Consider the following 19407-nt stretch of genomic DNA (forward strand, 5'->3'; position numbering starts at 1 on the left):
AGCGGGGGGGGGTTTAAGAGTGCCTTACATCATGACACGAGGTATATATTTCTGTGTTGAGACCAGTGCTGAGGTTGTCAACAAAATGATTCACTTAACATGACTTGACAATTTCATGCAGAACATGTCTCCCTGTATTTTAATACAGCTATGCAAAATTTCATGACTATTAATATTAAACCCGGGTTAAGGATACTGATAACTTGTCAGGTAGTGGCATTGTTCACAGTAGTGGTCCACTTTAATAGTTAACAGACTAACACTCCTATCTGCAGCCGTATGGGACCAATCACTTGGCACCTAAAAAGCTTGATTCATTAAGGTTTTACAAACACGTAAATTATCCCTTTGGTTGGGTTCATTATACTTTCTCTGAAATAAAATATCTATTGCTCTTTTTTGTTTTGCTTCTGTGTGAAACTTAGTTACAATTACATAGTGATTAGCTGCTATGCAAAGAATGGTGTATGAGTAACCTGTGACCAGGGTCTGTATTCACAAAGCCCCTCAGGAGTGCTGATCTTTATCTTTAACTAGGTAAGTCAGTTAAGAAATTCTTATTTTCAATGATGGCCTATTGAGGAACAGTGGGTTAACTGCCTTGTTCAGGGGCAAACGATTTTTTTTTTTTTACCTTGTCAGCTCGGGGATTTGATCTTGTAGCCTTTCGGTTACTAGTCTGGCCATAATCTTTCCCCATTATGATCTAAAAGGCAACTTTTCCTAGATCAGCACGCTGAGACACTTTGTGGATATTGGCCCAGGTCTTGTGGGTGGGGGGGGGTGATTTTGCACCAGTTTTTGTTAAATATATGGTTCTTCAGGGGTACACAGGTCAGTAGACCCAGGAAACAGGCACCCATTGTGGGGTGGAGGTGGCTTGCTCCATCCCTTCCTCCACTCCTTTCACACTCTCATCAACATCATTGTTAACCAGCTGCACATCAAAGAAGTGGCTGTAGCTGGAGAGGATGGCATCTGACTCCTTCTGGATCAACTGCACCGCTTCTGACTACAAGGAAAGGTACAAGTTATCAGACTACAAAGTCAAACTCCTGAAGGGTTCAGCATCTCATTACAGACTGGACATGTTGATACCGTAATGTGATTGGTTGGAGAGAGCCATATTGCGAATGGTCCTTAACTGAAATAACCTTCATTCCTGGATGTAAGGAATGACCAGTAGCGTACCTGAGTAGCTGAGTTGGTGGGTGCAATGAAAACCACCAGAGGTGCAAAGTCTGCTGTCCGCAACAGTTTCAATGTCTGCATAACAAGAAAAAAGAAGCCAAACCATCTTGTTATTCATCTGACATCTGAAACAAATACCTTGTTCTGCTAACCTTGGGTTTGTGTAAATAGTTATTTTTTTGTCAAGTTCTATGCCTACCTGTGGCTCCACATCCAGCAGAGCGATTTTTCCTTGCTCATGGATCTTCTGGATAGTCTCTATTTTGGTTCCAAACATGAACCCCTGGAAGCTGCCGTACTCCAGCAGCTCATTCCCAGTAATGCACTTGGTCATGGTGTCGTTGGAGATGAAGTAGTACTCCTGCCCGTTCTCCTCGTCCTTACGTGGGGGTCTGGTGGTGTCTGTTTGGATCGAGCCACAGTTAATGGTGGGTTTGGGAAAACAAATTGTTCTCAAACCAGATAGAAGACCACTAGAAGTAAAGGCACTACTTACGTGGTGCTGGGTAGGCAAACTTCTCTGGGTATTTGGTCAGCAACAGGCTTTTGATATGGCTCCTTCCTACACCCGGTGCACCTGCGCAGAGAGAGGTTCATCTACTCACTTTTAGTGTGACAATCTCAAATATTGGGTTTAAAATTAGGTTTAAGGCAGGCAGATCTCGCTTATGATGATCATATATGGAGCTTACCAATAAGCACCAAGGTTTTTCTGCTGAAGGCAGGGAGCCGAACAACCTCTTCATAGGAAATCACGTCCAATTGGTCAAAGACTAACAAGGGAGAAGAGAATATAAATTGGTGCTTTAGGGATCTAAAACAATGCCATGCAATGTAAAAAACATTATAAAAATGGCAAGTCTTACTAGAGCTGTGCTTGGCCAGATACTTGTCTTTGCACTTTTTCTTCTTTCCAAAGGGGCTGCAGGATTGGGTGCCCTCTGTGGCCTTGCTTTTACTTGCTATCCGCCTGGAGCAGAGAGGAGAGACTGGGGTTTACACACACACTGAATATTTTAGAGCGGGTCTCAACTTAATGTTGAGAGTTAGAGTAATAGAATACACAAGGTGCATTTTCGAATTTTAGTTTTTCTCTTATTATGTCAGTCAGTGAGTCACTCAACAAACTAAATTAGGATTAGGATAAGGCCATCCTGATCCTAGGGATTTCAGTGCTTAAACATACTGATACAACAGCAGCTAAGATGGGGAGAAGTCTGTCCATAATAAAGCGTCACTCTGCCTTCTTAACAAAACTATCAACAAGGCAGGTCCTACAGGCCCTAGTTTCGTCGCACCTGAACTACTGTTTAGTCATGTGCCACAAAGAGGGACTTAGGAAAATTGCAATTGGCACAGAACAGGGCAGCACGGCCGGCCCTAGGATGTACACAGAGAGCTAACATTAATAATATGCATGTCAATTTCAGTGCTTAAAGCAACGTTGAGGCAAAAGCTTTTTTACAGGTAATCAGAAGTGTGTGTACTCTCCTACTTTGTGTACTATTACCATTCTTGAAGTTCTGGGGAGGGGATGAGTCCAGCGAAATCGGCGGTAGAGCTGTCCACCCTGCCTTGCCACCAGTTTGGATCCTGCTTGTTAATGATATGAATGATGTCACCCGTTTTGAACTTCAGCCCTGCCTCTTTGCATGGGATGAGGTCATCTTTGGCAGGGTCGTAGTCAACCTGAGCCCTCATGTACATCTGTGGAGGAAGTAACACAGAACTGTTGCACACATAGAGATGGCTGAAATGACATGATGCCCTTTCTGGGAACTGGGCAATAATGTTCGCCATCTGTGCATTGTGGTTGATATGGTTGTTGCAATGACGTGTAGCACTGCAGTTTCCAGCATATGGTGCAAAATCGTATATTATTCTGAATGAACTCAGGAGATAGTACTGTGGCTCAGATTTAATGGGTCAGAGATCCTTCCTGTGGTATCCTCTATGATGCAACACACAGAGGATCTAGCAGCATTCACAGGAGGGATTTGGTCTGTAAAAGGTTATTGTTTTGTATATATTTACCGTATAGTTTAGGACAGGCTACTAATCTATCAATTGGTAAAATGCTTAAAATTAGACTCTCATCACTGACCACACTATTCGTGCAGTTATCATAATGCCTGGACAATGGACATGCTCCTGTTATTATGGAATTGACAAACATGAATGGTATAACACTGTTTTCCAATTAGTTCACATTCATCAATGAAACTCATTTCTCGAAATGTTGAATTATTCTAGGTTGAGAGGCAGACTCTTGGGGAGATATGATTGCATAATGTGACCAGCAGATGGCAGAGTGAAACGCTGAGCACTGCCAATGTGTTTCAGTTCAGTTCGCCAGTCTAACATGACTGATGATCCGTATATTAGACCATTAGTGGAATCTAATGGTTGTATAGTCATCTGTGTCTTTCATTGTCTTAAGGGTAGGGTTCGCCTGACAAAAGAACAAACTCAATTTAATAAAGAGGATTTGGGAGAAGATATGATTGGAGGTACAGGACGGTACCGTATCAAAGATGTGGTTACGCTTCAAGCATGGTATCGTAGAGAAAGAACTTTAACACTGCTGAACCATGTTTATTTGTTTTATTACAGTGGTGGTAGTGAAAAATCCAGCAATTTGCTGATATGGTCAAAATATAATAGGAATCGTATGTAGATGACGTTATAACACGTGACTAGAGTAGGTTCTGCGTCACCAATAGATGACTAAATAAAGTGACTGATGCCCTCTGTAATCACTGTCAACCCCTTGTAAACTAAAGGGTATTCTATTACACTATGTACTATACCTGGTGTATTTCTCTGATGATATCATTTGGGATATCGTGGCAGAACTAGTACAACAAAAGAGTGTAACCCTGCTTGAATAGTAACCATTTCTTTGATCATGCATGCAGCTGAAATTAGATTTCAGGGTGCAAAAAAATGATAAAATCAGTCCATTCATAAAGGGGAAAATGTGCAGATCCAATGGGTCATTTATTGGCTTACCTCACACACAGGAGAGCACCTTGGTTGGTTGGGGATGATTTTCATTGTAACTACTCCGTTGGTATCTTTCTGTAATGGAGGATGACAACCATTTTACTTAAACTCCACACTATCAAAACTAGGATTGTGAGATTACAACATGTCAGCCATTCTCTCAGGGGCAGAATGCTCTTCAGTATAATTTGTGTTAAAACAGAGATGGTAGGGACTTGCCAGGATCTTTTGTAGCTGGTCGACAGATTGGTTGGCCACACTCTTTCCATTGATCTCTGCTATTTCATCCCCTTCATTTAGATAACCTGGAGATGAACAACAAATGATCAGCACAGTACAGAGGATCAGTATGACCAAAGAGTGTTATCAAGCAAATAACTAATCTATTTGCTAGACAAGTATGGAAATAATGTTGCTTTTCTAATACAAATTCATTACAATCACTTCAGTATGTCAGTCAGTGTGGTTGAGTTCTGTACCTTGTCTGTGTATCATGCCCCCATGTAATATTCTGGCCACAGTGCACTTCTGTTTTCCATTCAATTTTAGAGTCACCCCCTAAAGGCAAAAAACATGAGTCATGAAAACAGCACATGACAACCTTTCCTCAAAATGACAGATTGAGTCACTGAGAGATAGAGAGGAGAGATGAGGGAAATAAAGGAGAGAGAAAGACAGAAAGGGACTGAGAGAGAAAAAAAGACAGGAATTGGCATCTGAATGGTTTACCATGGGCTCTGAGGGATTTTTTTCAAACGCCACCTCACGCATCCTGGTTAGCTCAGTTCCGTTCATGTGAGCAGCACTGCCGTTGGTGTATACTTCAGCTCCCTTTGTCTCATAGGCTGGCATAAGCCCCTACGGAAAAACATGTCAACACTTAACATCAATAGGCATAGGAGATGGATCCATTAACATGGCTTACTGGGGTGAAGAACTGGGCTGAAAAACCCACTGTGCACACAACTGGAATGCACTCCTCCTATACAAAATGCCATTTTGGATTATTATCTTGGCAAAATGTCATAATCTGTCCAAAACATCCAAGTTTGGAAGGTTACTAGGTGTCAATGTTTGGCCCTATTTGTTTTATAAATTGTGGGGCAGTGCAATCATGAAAATCATTTTTACTATCTCGTGCCAAGCACCCAAACAACTCAAAATGATAAATAATTGCCAGTTGCAGCAGTACAGCTGCAATTAGTAAAATTTTGTGGACTAGGAATAAATAAACACATTCTTACAATGAACTAAACATCCTGATCACCTGATGTCACATAATTGGAACACTGGCATTTCCAGTGGCGTTAAGCTTTTTTCGTCTGCATCCCAAAAGCCATGTTTAAATTTGCAGTTTCAGCATCTGTTCGAGGTTGAAAATTAACTCCACATTTTCACCAGCTCATTAGGCAGGGACAACCCATGTCCACTACTCTGGTACACAAAAGGTTGTCATGGCTACGCCTGAGTGAAATCGTGTTAAGAAGAAAAGTATTGATATGAAAAAACAAATCCCTAGTAAAGATTAACACATCCATTACATCCACAAATAACAACCCTGACTATTTGACCACTGTCTGGCTGTGAGAACACTGAACGGTGTGTAATGTCACTCAAAGGAATGTGGCCTTTACTGGTGATCCCTCCACTCCACCCGTTCCATTTCAACCAGGTTTGATTGAATCCAATGCCAAATGCTTAAGTACACCAAAAGTACACTATGTTAATGGTCTTTCTTTTGACAATGAAATACCACAGCAGCAAATTCAAAACATGGATCCAAATGTACACCATGAGATTCTTTTAGTCCAGATTGGAGTCTTTCCTTTCCTGAATTCCACACAGCAATAATAGAAGTGGGACCTCCTGTGGGATTTGGCCTGTTCTGCTGTGTGGATGTCCCTCCATTACACATGCTTTTATCACATGAACTAAATCCCTTTTACTGCCCCCGGCCACATGGGCATTATCACATTGCTAGCCCTGCCAGGGATTAGTAAAACCACTCACGTGGATGGCCATCATACTAATCTAGCCCCTGATTGTTCTGTACATGCACCCCAGGCTGACAAAGGTTACTTACCACCGTTATTGTGCAATAATGAAATTAAGCCTCCTATACTCCCTGTAGGAAAATGCTGCCAGCTACAGCCGCAAAAGTTTGTTATCTAACATAGATACGTTTGATTATCTTTTCATAGATAACTGCTAGTGTTCCTTTACTGTTAGCGATCTCAGGCTGTATAGGGACATGGAAAGTAATAACATTAGTTCAGAGAAATCACAAGGTGACTTCGTCAACCATGCAAACAGAAACAACTTTTCTTTTTAGATAAGTTAAGAATGTGTTCAATGTGTTTGACCACACAATGCTGACACAAATTAATTCGCAGTGACTCTGACAGCTTTGTTTTCACAGTTATCCGCTCACATAAAAATAATTAGGCCTATAAGAAGAGGGTAATCTGTCATAGTCCTTTATATGAATGGAAATCAATACGCCAGTAGTTTTGTCTAGTCTAGTCAGATCCACTGGCTAAAGGAACGGGAGGTGGCAATGATGTCTTTGAGAGAAAACTACAAGGCCATAAAAATGATTAACAACTCCAATGGCAATGAGCTGTTACTTCCATCATCATAATTTCACAAAGGCATTTCCTTTATCTTATTTGTTTTAGTCTCTCCTTGTTCCTTGTAACTGAATTTACCCTCTCTCACATTGAACTCTCTCTCACTATATGTACCCTCTCTCACTATTTACCCTCTCTCACTATGCACCCTCTCTCACCACAGACCCTCTCTCACTATGGACCCTCTCTCACTATGGACCCTCTCTCACTTTGGACCCTCTCTCACTTTGGACTCTCTCTCACTGTGTACCTTCTCTCACTATGTACCCTCTCTCACAATGGACCCTCTCTCACTACGTACCCTCTCTCACTTTGGACCCACTCTCACTATAAACCCACTCTCACTATGTACCCTCTCTCACTATGTACCTTCTCTCACTATGAACCCTCTCTCACTATGTACCTTCTCTCACTATGAACCCTCTCTCACTATGAACCCTCTCTCACTATGTACCTTCTCTCACTATGAACCCTCTCTCACTATGTACCTTCTCTCACTATGAACCCTCTCTCACTTTGGACCCTCTCGCACAATGTACTCTCTCTCACTATGTATCAAATAAAATCGAATCAAAGTTTATTTGTCACATGCGCTGAATACAACAGGTGTAGACCTTACAGTGAAATGCTTACTTACAGGCTCTAACCAATAGTGCAAAAAAAGGTATTAGGTGAACAATAGGTAGGTAAAAAAATAAAACAACAGTAAAAAGACAGGCTATATACGGTAGTGAGGCTATAAAAGTAGCGAGGCTACATACAGACACCGGTTAGTCAGGCTGATTGAGGTAGTATGTACATGTAGATATGGTTGAAGTGACTATGCATATATGATGAACAGAGAGTAGCAGTAGCGTAAAAGAGGAGTTGGCGGGTGGTGGGTGGCGAGACACAATGCAGATAGCCCGGTTAGCCAATGTGCGGGAGCACTGGTTGGTCGGCCCAATTGAGGTAGTATGTACATGAGTGTATAGTTAAAGTGACTATGCATATATGATGAACAGAGAGTAGCAGCAGCGTAAAAACAGGGGTTGGGGGGTTTGGGGGGAGGGGCACACAATGCAAATAGTCCGTTTAGCCATTTGATTACCTGTGGACCTTTCACTGTGGACCCTTTCACTATGGACCTTCTCTCACTATGTACCTTCTCTCACCACGTACCTTCTCTCAGTATGTACCCTCTCTCACAATGTACCCTCTCTCACTATGTACCCTCTCTCACAATGGATCCTCTCTCACTATGGGCCCTCTCACTATGTACCTTCTCTCACTATGGACCCTCTCTCACTATGTACCCTATCTCACTATGGACCCTCTCTCACTATGTACCCTCTCTACTATGTACCCTCTCTCACTTTGGACCCTCTCTCACTATGAACCGTCTCTCACTATGTGCCCTCTCTCACTATGGACACGCCCAGGCTCTATTGTAACATCTTGTGTGGCGTCTTGAGAAAAATCCTGAGCCAGGGGGAAATTGACCCTGACCGTATCCCCCCCTTTCATTTGAATTGACTTCAATGCAAAAACACCATGAAAACACTAATGACTAAGGCACCTTAACATCTGCACCTTGTTTGTTTGTTGCAGCTGCAGCAGCCACTGGCACTGGGGAATGGTGGAGACTGAGAAGGGTGTGGCTATTGTCACAGCAGCCAAGGGAGGCCAGAAGTAGAATGGATATGTAGCAGGCCCTGTCTGGGGAAACCTAATCATGCAGAGTCAGGATTCCCCCTCCTCTTCCCTTCACCATGTGTCTGAGACGGAACAGAACAAGGTCACACACACACACACACACACTAGACTTTAACACCATGTTTACTAGCCTGCGGTGTTCAAGGAAAGCCTAGAGGTGTCTTATGGTCAATGTAAGTAAACATGTTGTTTACTTTGCAACATAATACAGATATTTACAGGACACCAGTACTAGAAGAGCAGAAATAGTCCCTGTCATCAATGTAGTAGAGCTCTCTCTGGACTGCATCCCTCGATAAACTCTGATGAAATGACAGGGGATAGAATGCAGTAAAGAGTGCATAGAGCGCAGTATGCTGCTTGTACACTAAGATGGACCGGTCCTGTAGGAGACACCTGGGGCTTAACAGTTTCACCATCATACAGACAAACAGGTTGAAGCCTTGAATGTTCATTACTCATATTGTTCAGCACACAGAACTGAGTCATAAAGAGACAGGGAGGGCTCACTCAGCCTCCAATAAATCCTCCTGCGAAGTGCTGACTCTGGTTGGACTGAGAGGGAAGTCACATGTCTAAAGGAAACCATCAGACTTTGGTCTAAAGGTCAAATGGTATCATCTGGATAATTAATATATGTAATAGCAGAAAACAGCCGAGAATAGCGGGAGAACACACAGCACTGTAATTTATTGAATAAGCTGAACTTACAAAATTGCTAAAACTTTTTACTTTCCAATGATGACCAAGGCACACTTGGTTCCCACTTTTACCTCCCATAGTCTGTCCACTGGGCTAGGATTTTAAGATCACCTTTGTATAATTGACAAGCTCCAGTTTTCCTGAAGCTTTTTTGGAACTTCTGAAGTGAGGACCTGTCACGTCCTGACCAGTAAAAGGGGTTATTTGTTATTGTAGTTTGGTCAGGGCGTGGCAGGGGGTGTTTGGTTTGTGTGTTTCAGGGTTTTTGGTTTATGTTCTAGATGATCTATTTCTATGTGTTTATCTAGCTTGTCTATTTCTATGTTAGTTTTGTCAATGACCTCCAATTAGAGGCAGCTGGTTGTTGTTATCTCTGATTGGAGGCCATATTTAGTTGTGTGTGTTTTCACTTGTGTTTGTGGGTGGTTGTTTCCTGTATAGTCTGTGCACCTTACGGGACTGTTTTCGTCGTTTGTTTTGTTTAAGTGTGTTTTCTTTAATAAATAAGAAGGTGATCAATATATCCGCTGCATTTTGGTCCACTCCTTACGACGCCCGTGACAGGACCAAGGTTGTTGTTTTTTTTACAAGATCCCATTTCCATAGTTACAAACAAGAATCAAAAAGGTGTGCGTCTAAAGTGAGACATAAAAAGAGAGCTTACAGCCTTTCAATACCCAATAAAGTTTGAAAACTAGTTTACCAAGTGAGCTATCAAAACAGTCCAGTTACAGCTAAAGTATCTTCTTTTATTTTAACATAATAAATGACTGGCACCATATCCCGGTGACAAGGCCAAACAGTGCCTCTTGCCAAAAGACTCCTGTTACTATGTAATGGGAAATATGGAATTCGTTATGCTGTTACAGTGAAATTAGGCAGGAACCCACTGTAGGTATTAGCAGTTTAACAGTAAACAAATTGCGAAGTCCTCCTCAGCAGGTATCAAAGTTTAAATATAGCATTATTCAAATATTACAGATACTCATTGTATAATCCCTCCTAATGTCGGAGACGAAGTATTCTCAATAACCCCTTTTATCTCATAATGCTGAACTAGTCAAGGAGTCAGGAATGCAACATAGTATGATACGCTATCTCAAAAAACAGTTACAGGCTCCAACGTGCCAGGGTGGATTCAACTGTGGAGGTCCTTGGCACTCCTAGTCTCCCAGAAGAAAAACACTGTTCTTCTGTGGCTTCATACTTCCACTGCACTCAGCAGTGTCAGAGGGGAGGGGGGTCACTTGATCTCAGAGTCAAAGAAAAACAAACTGTCTTGAATCCTTGTTTTTTTTGTACATGTGAGTCATTGGTGCTCACCCCTGATCTCATTGTGTGAACAGAGGCCTCTGGGAGTTGTAGTCATGCACCAGTGACCGACGCAAAGTATCTATGGATCAATGTAAGTAAACATGTTCACAAATGAAGATAGTTCACTCAGGCCATTTACCATTGAAAACAATGGTATGTTCCGGTCTACTTAACTGGGTGTGTCTCCCATAGACACCAATGCAATAGCAGCTAGGTCTGGTCTACTAAGTTCATTGACTTTAATTGAACCAGAAAAAAAACAGAGAAAGAAAAACAGTGAGGGGGGGGGTTCTCGCTTCCTCTTCCATCTCTGAAGGAAGCTTGGTTATTGAAAGGGAAAAGTGGGGGAGGAGTGTAAAAAACAACAGGGCTATTTTTTTTACAAGAAAGCTATAAGGCTCAGTGTTGTGTGCTCTTTCATTTGTCTGTGGTTCCCATCATCTAATCCAGCGTTGAAGATGGCTGTGAATACGCCATTTGAAAGAATACGTGTTCCAGTGAAACAGGAACAGCACAATATTGCTAGACAAATAGTATAAGGTGGAAACTGGATCTAATGTCTCTGTAATCACCCTCCCCCCTCCCCCCTCCCCACATACCAGGCCTCCCCACATACCAAGGTAAGGTTAGGGTAGATTTCCAGCCTAGAACTATTGATCCACAAGACCTTGCAGGGCCACAGCAGTAACTAAGGCAGTACATATATCTGTGAGCCCCTCCCTATATCTTAATGTAAATGCTACTTTATTGGCATTCAAGAAATATGAGAAAATATCAGACAAGCTTTTGCCTACGGCTCACATGTTCAGTTGTAGGCATTTTGTTTAGTCAAGCTGATGTTGGATTGGGTCCCACTTGTGTTTTGCTAAAACATATGTTTTTAGATGGTAATTACATAGGCATAACTACAGTGTGCCTACACATTGTTACAGAGAATACATACTTAAAAAACCAATGCAGCTGTTTTTATATCAATATACAATTATTTCAGGGTAACAATTAAGTACTTTACTGTAATATATTTCCATTAAAGAGGGTAAAAATAGCTGTTTTTTTACCCCCCAAAAAATTCTCAAGCAAGAAGGACTGGCTGTGAGTGGTCTGAGTGGGGAGGGGAAAACTGAAAACTAGCTGTTATTGGCAGAGATGTTTGGAACTCTCCTTGTTATTGGTCTATTAACCCATTTTCCACATGGCGACGTCACCATGGAAAGCTGAAACTCCCACCCATGCAAACCTGCTGATTACAAGGTCCTGTGTAAATTTTATTTTTAACCAGCAACTATCAGGAATGACACTGATAAAATGTTTTCACACTTTTACAGTGTTAGTTTCATCAGCTGTTCTACAATATTATACAAAACACAGGAAACATATAATTTTGACTGCACTGGGCCTTTTACCAATGTAATGCATATAATACCTTTATAATTAAAATGTCATGTTTGAGGGATGTCAAGGCCAGCTAAGTTTGATATGAAATCAGAGAGCAACATTGTTCATGGGGTCATGTTTTTTGGTTAAATGAGGGGATGAGAGCATGGAATGTAACACAAGCACATTTGCAATGTTCTAGTGTCTGTCTGTCCCTGTTTAACCCAATGAGTCCCACTGTAACGCCTGCGCGTTTTGGACTTCTAACTTGTTGTACCATTGGATTTGTCTATTTCTGCATCCGTAGATACCAAACATTAGTCTGTGTGATTATGGGGGCTGAGCTAGAGTGGTGTTTGTGAGACAAGGACGGATCCCGAAGGGGCCCGTACTTTGTACAAAAAGTCTGTAGAGTCCCGAATGGTTTGAGCTACGAGCTATTAAAAGCTACTGTCACTATGAAAAGTTGAGGCTGACGAACGTGCACATGTTTTGCTCTATGATGCTCACAAGCTACACAAGAGTCGTTAGAAAGTAAGGGGTTCTTCTATAGAAGATCATAGGAAGTCCCAGGAAATAGTGTCTCTAATTTTGCAATAAGCTCACATAGTTGCTGTCACAAACTCCAAACTTCAAACAGTTGTCACTAACTAGTTGGATATTCATTTCCCAGTGAGAAAACAATTTATGTACTTACAGCATTCATATAAATTCATTTTTATCAGGTTTTTGCTTTGGCGAACCTATTTTTGATATATTTACATTTGTCAATAATACTCATGAATGCAACTGTTGATGTCAAATTGTTTTGTGTTCTACTTGCAGCCATGGTTGTCCTGAAAAGGACTTCATTGGCATGTAGCCTCGAGGTTAGCACGTTGGGCCAGTAACTGAAAGGTTGCTGGTTTGAATACCGGAGCCAACAAGGTGATAAATCGGTTACTGTGCCCTTGAGCACGGCACTTAATCCAAATTGCTGTACAATGGCGACCCTGGCCATGACCCCACTCTCTGTGGGTGTCTCAGGGGGAATTGGGATATGGAAAACAACACATTTCCATTACACACTTGTGTATAACAGGACAAATATAAGCACCTCCAAAATGATTATTTAATATAAGGGCTGGACATGCAGATAAATGAAAGTCAGATAAATGAAAAGACAATTTTTGCTGGGGTCTCGGGACTGATAGGGTTAAACTGCACTAATGACACAGGGGTTTAGGATGGGAGACATTGTGTGTTAGGCAGACTTGGCTATGTGTCTATTTATAGAAAGCTGCAGTTCTTTAGCCTGGATGATTAGGCTAGTCTCTAGTGAAACATGACTCAGTGTGTGGCAGGCAGGAGCAGGCTGAGTCTGCACACGTCAGGTGGGTAACACACACAGGAAGCCTTATTCACACGCAAGCAAATACAAACATACTGCACTCTAATCGCTCTGGCTAGAGTCGCTTTTCAGTTCAGCTACAGACGCAAAATACACACTTGCAGTCCAAGGCAAGCGTCACAAAGATGGAAAAGTAAAGTCAAGGCCAGCACTCATCTCTACGATATTCCAGATCTCACAACAGATGCAGATTTCACATTTCAGCTTCTCGTTGAGGTACACTTTAACATGAGGCTCTGCACTAGGTTATTACACATGATGTCAGGGAAAGACTCCATGCAAGGCTTCCCTTCTCAGCACTCAACGTTTAACCATGTCAAAGTTGCTATTTCAATGTCACTTTCAGACATACTTTGTTTTACGTATCAATCAGGGGACATGTTTTCCTTTTTGGAAGTATCATGACTTCTTTCGAACTTGATTGGCTGACTTTCTCCCTCACTCATTTGCTCCTCCTTCACTGATCAAGCAGAGTGAACCACTGGAACCCATGTTATAGAGGCATTGAACCGTGGGTCATTTCCCGTTTCACACTGCGTATTTAAATACTGTATCCCTGACGTAGATCATCAGAATATTTCTACTACTGGACATTGTATTTTAATTACATATTTATTCATACACTGGATTCTTGGCATTGCTTACTCTAATACGTCTATTGCTGTACATATCATTATCAGTTGATCTTGTATCAATTATCCTGGTGTACATACATATAGATTGAATTTGATTACTCCTACAGTGCTATTTGACTTGTTAATCAGATTTATCCCATCGTTCTTGATTTCTTGTATTTTTTTCTGTCCATTACATTTTAATTGGTTGACATTTTACTGCAGTGTTAGGAGCTAGTAACATAAGCATTTCGCTGCCCCCGCTATAACACGTGGCCAATAAACATCCATTTTTAAAATGTTTTTATTTAACCTTTATTTAACTAGGCAAGTCAGTTAAGAAGAAATTCTTATTTTACAATGATGGCCTACCCCTCCAAACCCTTCCCTAACCCAGACGACGCTGGGCCAATTTTGCGCCGCCCAATCACGGCCAGTTGTGATACAGCCTGGGATCAAACCAAGGGTCGAGCCAGGGTCTGTAGTGACGCCTCTAGCACTGAGATTCAGTGCCTTAGACCGCTGCGCCACTCAGGAGCCTAAAATAGAGGGGTGACCCATTCCTCAAGTAAATCCCATCAAACTCTAGGCAGCAGGGGCCCTACAGGGTACTAGAGTTTGCGAATATGGGTGATTGTTAATAGGACAACTGATGGCTACAACCATCAAACTAGTAGTAGCACATTAATGGGGTGCACATTAATGTAATACACGTATCCTTATATTGATCAGTATTGTATCAATTCAGGCAATTTATTGCGATATGGATTTTTGCCCCTATTGTCCAGCTCTACCATGCACCCTAACCCTAATCCTCTGACCCTGACCAGGCCTATTGTCCAATCATCACATGCCAAGAAATTCCCCCTTGAGACAGACAAAGGAGAAGAGGGGCTTGTTTGTTAACCTCCTGCCTGCGTCGAATAGGTACACCTGGCTCTGCATTTCACCCAACAAGCAAACAAAGACAAGGACCTGAGAATGTCAGCCTGATCTAGGGGACTGAGGGGATTAACGATCTGCCTGGGCTCGGCTAATCTACTACAGTAGTGCCTCATCAAGAGGCTGATAACATTAAGTCCTCACCTGTGGGGTCAAAGGTCCATGGTGAATTGTGTGGTTGGAATGGGATCATACTACTGCTGTAAGACCCTTAAAAGACACGTGGAAGTCTATCACAAATAATTAAGAAGACAGATGAAAATCCATATTAAAACATCCAGAGCAGGTGTCTCAGTTTGGAAAACATGCCTTGATGTAATTGCAGCTTATTATAGGAGCGTAACACATTGTTGAATTGAGATGCTGTACATGGTCAACATATGTACATGTCTAAACAAGTGGAAAGAAGTGTTAAAAACAGTAGTAGGCCTATACTGGCTATGAGTACCAATGTCAGTCCCCTCTTCTAAAGGATACAACTATCCATTATGTAGACATCACATGTATCTTCCCTATTGCTGTGAAACAGTTAACCTGTTTCCTCTATGTGCCTGGTGTGTGGTTTCTGTTCCTTGTTAGAGAAATAGCAGAACTGAATCTTACTTATTATGACTTGTCTGGAACAAATTAAGATTGGATTTGACAAGCACTGAATTTTTCATGATGCAGTACTGTCTTGGGAGTGACCTAGACTGAAACTTTGAACATGTGCATGACATAGGTGAAATTGCCACATGTCCCCCCCAATATTCAGGTCAAGTCGAACCCCCCATGTTATAAGTAATGGCAGAATGTGTAGAATTGCAGGAAATTAGCTTCAACGGTCATCTTTGGGCTCAAAGTTGACCGGTCCAACTCCTACTTCTCAATTTCCAAACAGAAATGGAGTGTGCCTTTGGTGGTTCAGTGATGTGTAATTCTGGTAATGCGCATCGCGACCGACGTAGCTAGTTTGCTAGCTAAGCTAGCCACTTGTAGCTAGCCAGTAACTCCTCCAGTATGTGTTGACGTCATTTCACAGCATTTGTTTTTGGATGGAAGCTGAAGAGATCGATAAGATCTGTAGCCAAATATCTTATTCATCACCTTTTTTTGTTGTTGCATTAAATGACCTGGTATGAAGGTGCATTGGTCAGTTATATGACTGTACGTTTGTTTATGTCTAACTCTGTGTTGTTGTTTTTGTGGCACTGCTTTGTTTTATCTTGGCCAGGTCGCAGTTGTAAATGAGAACTTGTTCTCAACTGGCCTGCCTGGTTAAATAAAGGTGAAATAAAAAAATGAATAAAAAATATATAGTATAAAGCTGTTACTCTTGCGTGTTTGCCCAAAGTCGACCTTTAAAGTACCTGTCCAATTTTTATGAAATATGCCTATAATTAATTACAATATGAGTGAAATCGTTTTCCTTCCAAAAAATGGTAATTAAGTATGTTAAAAAGCAGCTTTTCTGTTATGGAATGGTGTGGGTGTACTCCAACACCAGAATGGTGTGGGCTTATACTGGTCATTCAAAATATTCATGCGAGTAGACCGCTGATTGGCCAGCTCAACTTCCTCAGGAGGATGACACCATCCTCTATGAGGAAATAACAGGCATTTTTTTAAATGGTCTGCTTGAGATACAAGTTTGAGGTGGGTTTATTTAAGTGTTTTTTTCTACAATTTATGCTTTGGCCACAAATATGAATATAGGATTGGTCAACAACATTATTTGGGTATGAGTTAACAAAATATTCACTGGACAGTTACTTTAAAACCGCAAAATGTTCTCTTAGCCTCATGGAAAAATATGTAGAGTAGCAGGAAATTAGCTTTAAAACTGCTAAATGTTCTCTCATCCTCATGGCGAAACATGTAGAATAGCACGAGATGAGCAATAAAACTGCACAGTTTTCTCTCTGCTCCATGACAAAATGTGTTGAAATGCAAGAAGTTAGCCATTTTCCTAATAACATTATTTGAGAATGAGTTAACAGAATATTCACTGGACAGTTACTTAAAAAATGCTAAATGTTCTCTCAGCCTCATGCCAAAATGTGTAGAGTAGCAGGGAATTAGCTTTAAAACTGCAAAATGTTCTCTCATCCTCATGGCAAAATGTGTAGAGTAGCAGGGAATTAGCTTTAAAACTGCTAAATGTTCTCTCATCCTGTCGCGCTCTGACCATAGAGAGCCCTTGGTTCTCTATGGTGTAGTAGGTCAGGGCGTGACTAGGGGGTGTTCTAGTTCAATATTTCTATGTTGGTGTTTTGTATGGTTCCCAATTAGAAGCAGCTGGTAATCGTTGCCTCTAATTGGGGATCATATTTAGGTAGCCATTTTTCCCACCTGTGTTTGTGGGATATTGTTTGTGTTGGTGCTTGTGTCACCACGTAGTCACGTTGTGTTTATTGTTTTGGCTAAAGAAGTTTCACTTTATATAAATATGTGGAACTCAACAAACGCTGCGCCTTGGTCCGTCTCTTACAACAATCGTGACACATCCTCATGGCAAAATGTGAAGAATAGCATTAAACCTATATTTAATCATGTATATGAAAAACACAAAAAGCATATGAACACTAAGATGGTCGTCTTAAACCGGGTTGTATCAGCGCTGACCAGCGCATCCTCTTACCCCCTGCGTCTTGAACTGATGCAATGAAGTTGATGGACATATCTGTATTGCTTTACATCACCAAGAAATGAATGTAGGCTACAGCCTTCCATATAGGCGTATAGGCCTACTGCTTTTCTGATTAAGACATTTTCTATAATTATATTATTATGGCAATCGTATGAATGTATTGTCGAGTAAACAGCTTACCTTTTCCGGCTTTGGTTTATTTTGGAGGAGCTGCTCCAGGTACAGGTCGGAGAAGGCTGTTCGAGCGCTGTTAACCCGCTCAAGTATGACAGCAGGTTCGTTTTTATTGGATTTTAAAGTCATCTTTACTGGTTAGCAAAAAAAATAAAAGTGAACGTGATGCGCCCTTGTTCAAGGTCCGCAATAGGCTGATCCTAGGTGTAGCAGCGCAAGGGGAAATGAGTGATAAGGAACCCTGGCGCTCTGGTCAATTGCTGTTCTAGTTTAAAGTCCGTGGTTTTGATCAATATGGAGGTAGCTATATTGCATTATAGGCTGCAAGGACACAGCTGACAAAGCAAGAAAACATTCCAGTGCTAAAGGAGGCTGGCTCAATGCAGCTTCCTCAGTGGTAGAGCTCTTACGTGCTGCTGAGGGCAGAGGGGAATACGCTACGAGAGGCTACCTTCATGCATAAAGGCGGTATTACAGCGTCACTGTATTTTTTTTTTTTTACATCGGACTGCTATATGAAACACCTGGGATATGTCGTACACCAGTAAAGACCACTTCAGCCGAGAGGATACCCCTCAGAAATTGCGTTTTCTTCTAATCTCGACGCAGTGTCTGCAGACACCATAGCAGACAGCCAGACACATATCTATGGAGCGATGTACACTGAAAAACTGTACAAGTGCGCCAATGTTGCAAGGCAAAAGACTGAAACCAATAATGCTCATGAAAGAAAGTTTAAGGTAATGAACAGTCAAAATCATGTTTTTCATGAAATTAGAAGATATTTGGATTAAACCAGATCAAAGTATGATGACCAACGTAGGAAAAAATGACTGTTGCTTCTACATTGATAAAGTTTGATCATAAAGTTACTGGTCCCCTCCTCCATGTCAAACACCTGGATTCAGGAGGCATGATTATTAAAGGAATACGGTGACATCGTTGCAAAACAAAATGACCTAATTGATGCAATTTCAGTGTTGTTTGAATTGCTTTGTGTATCACCACATTTGCTTGAAGTGATTTTACTGCAATACTGCTTACTGCATCCACATTTCTTGGTACTGTGCCTTCAGAAAGTATTCAAACCCCTTGACCTTTTCCACATTTTGTTGTGTTAGAGTCTGAATTTTCAATGGATTAAATTGAAAATTTTTGTCACTGGCCTACACACAATACCCCATCATTTGAAAGTGGAATTATGTTTTTCGAAATTATTCAACCCCTTTCTTATGGCAAGCGTAATTTTGTATCACTACCTCATCTCTGTACCCCACACATACAATTATCTGTAAGGTCCCTCAGTCAAACACAGATTCAACCACAAAGACCACAAAGACCAGGTTTTCCAATGCCTCGCAAAGAAGGGCACCTTTTTCTAGATGGGTCAAAAAAAGCAGACATTGAATATCCCTTTGAGCATGGTGATGTTATTAATTACACACTTTAGATGGTGTATCAATACACCCAGTCACTACAAAGATACAGGCGCCCTTCCTAACTCAGTTGCCGGAGTGGAAGGAAACCATTCAGCGATTTCACTATGAGGCCAATGGTGCCTTTTAAAACATTTACAGAGTTTAATGGTTGTGATAGGAGAAAACTGAGGATGGATCAACAACATTGCAGTTACTCTACAATACTAACTTAATTGACAGAGTGAAAAGAAGGAAGCTTGTACAGAATACAAATATTTAAAAACATGTTTGCAACAAGGCACGAAAGTAATACTGCAAAAAATGTGGC

The 19407-nt window shown here is 41.3% G+C and overlaps 1 protein-coding gene across 1 annotated transcript; it reads right to left on the reverse strand.

Moving 5' to 3' along the window:
• Positions 1–104: 104 nt before the first annotated feature.
• Positions 105–18099, reverse strand: LOC115204241 (55 kDa erythrocyte membrane protein). Its single transcript, XM_029769646.1, has 12 exons — positions 17668–18099; positions 4927–5055; positions 4677–4755; positions 4417–4502; positions 4204–4272; positions 2702–2898; positions 2058–2161; positions 1884–1964; positions 1688–1768; positions 1391–1593; positions 1192–1266; positions 105–1012 (listed from the first exon to the last, which is right to left on the reverse strand). The coding sequence occupies exons 1-12, from the start codon at positions 17788–17790 to the stop codon at positions 836–838; spliced, it is 1404 nt and encodes a 467-aa protein (XP_029625506.1). The 5' UTR covers positions 17791–18099; the 3' UTR covers positions 105–835.
• Between the last annotated feature and the right edge of the window lie 1308 nt (positions 18100–19407).

The sequence above is a fragment of the Salmo trutta genome, chromosome 12, assembly GCF_901001165.1.
Source record: "Salmo trutta chromosome 12, fSalTru1.1, whole genome shotgun sequence".
NCBI lineage: Eukaryota > Metazoa > Chordata > Actinopteri > Salmoniformes > Salmonidae > Salmo > Salmo trutta.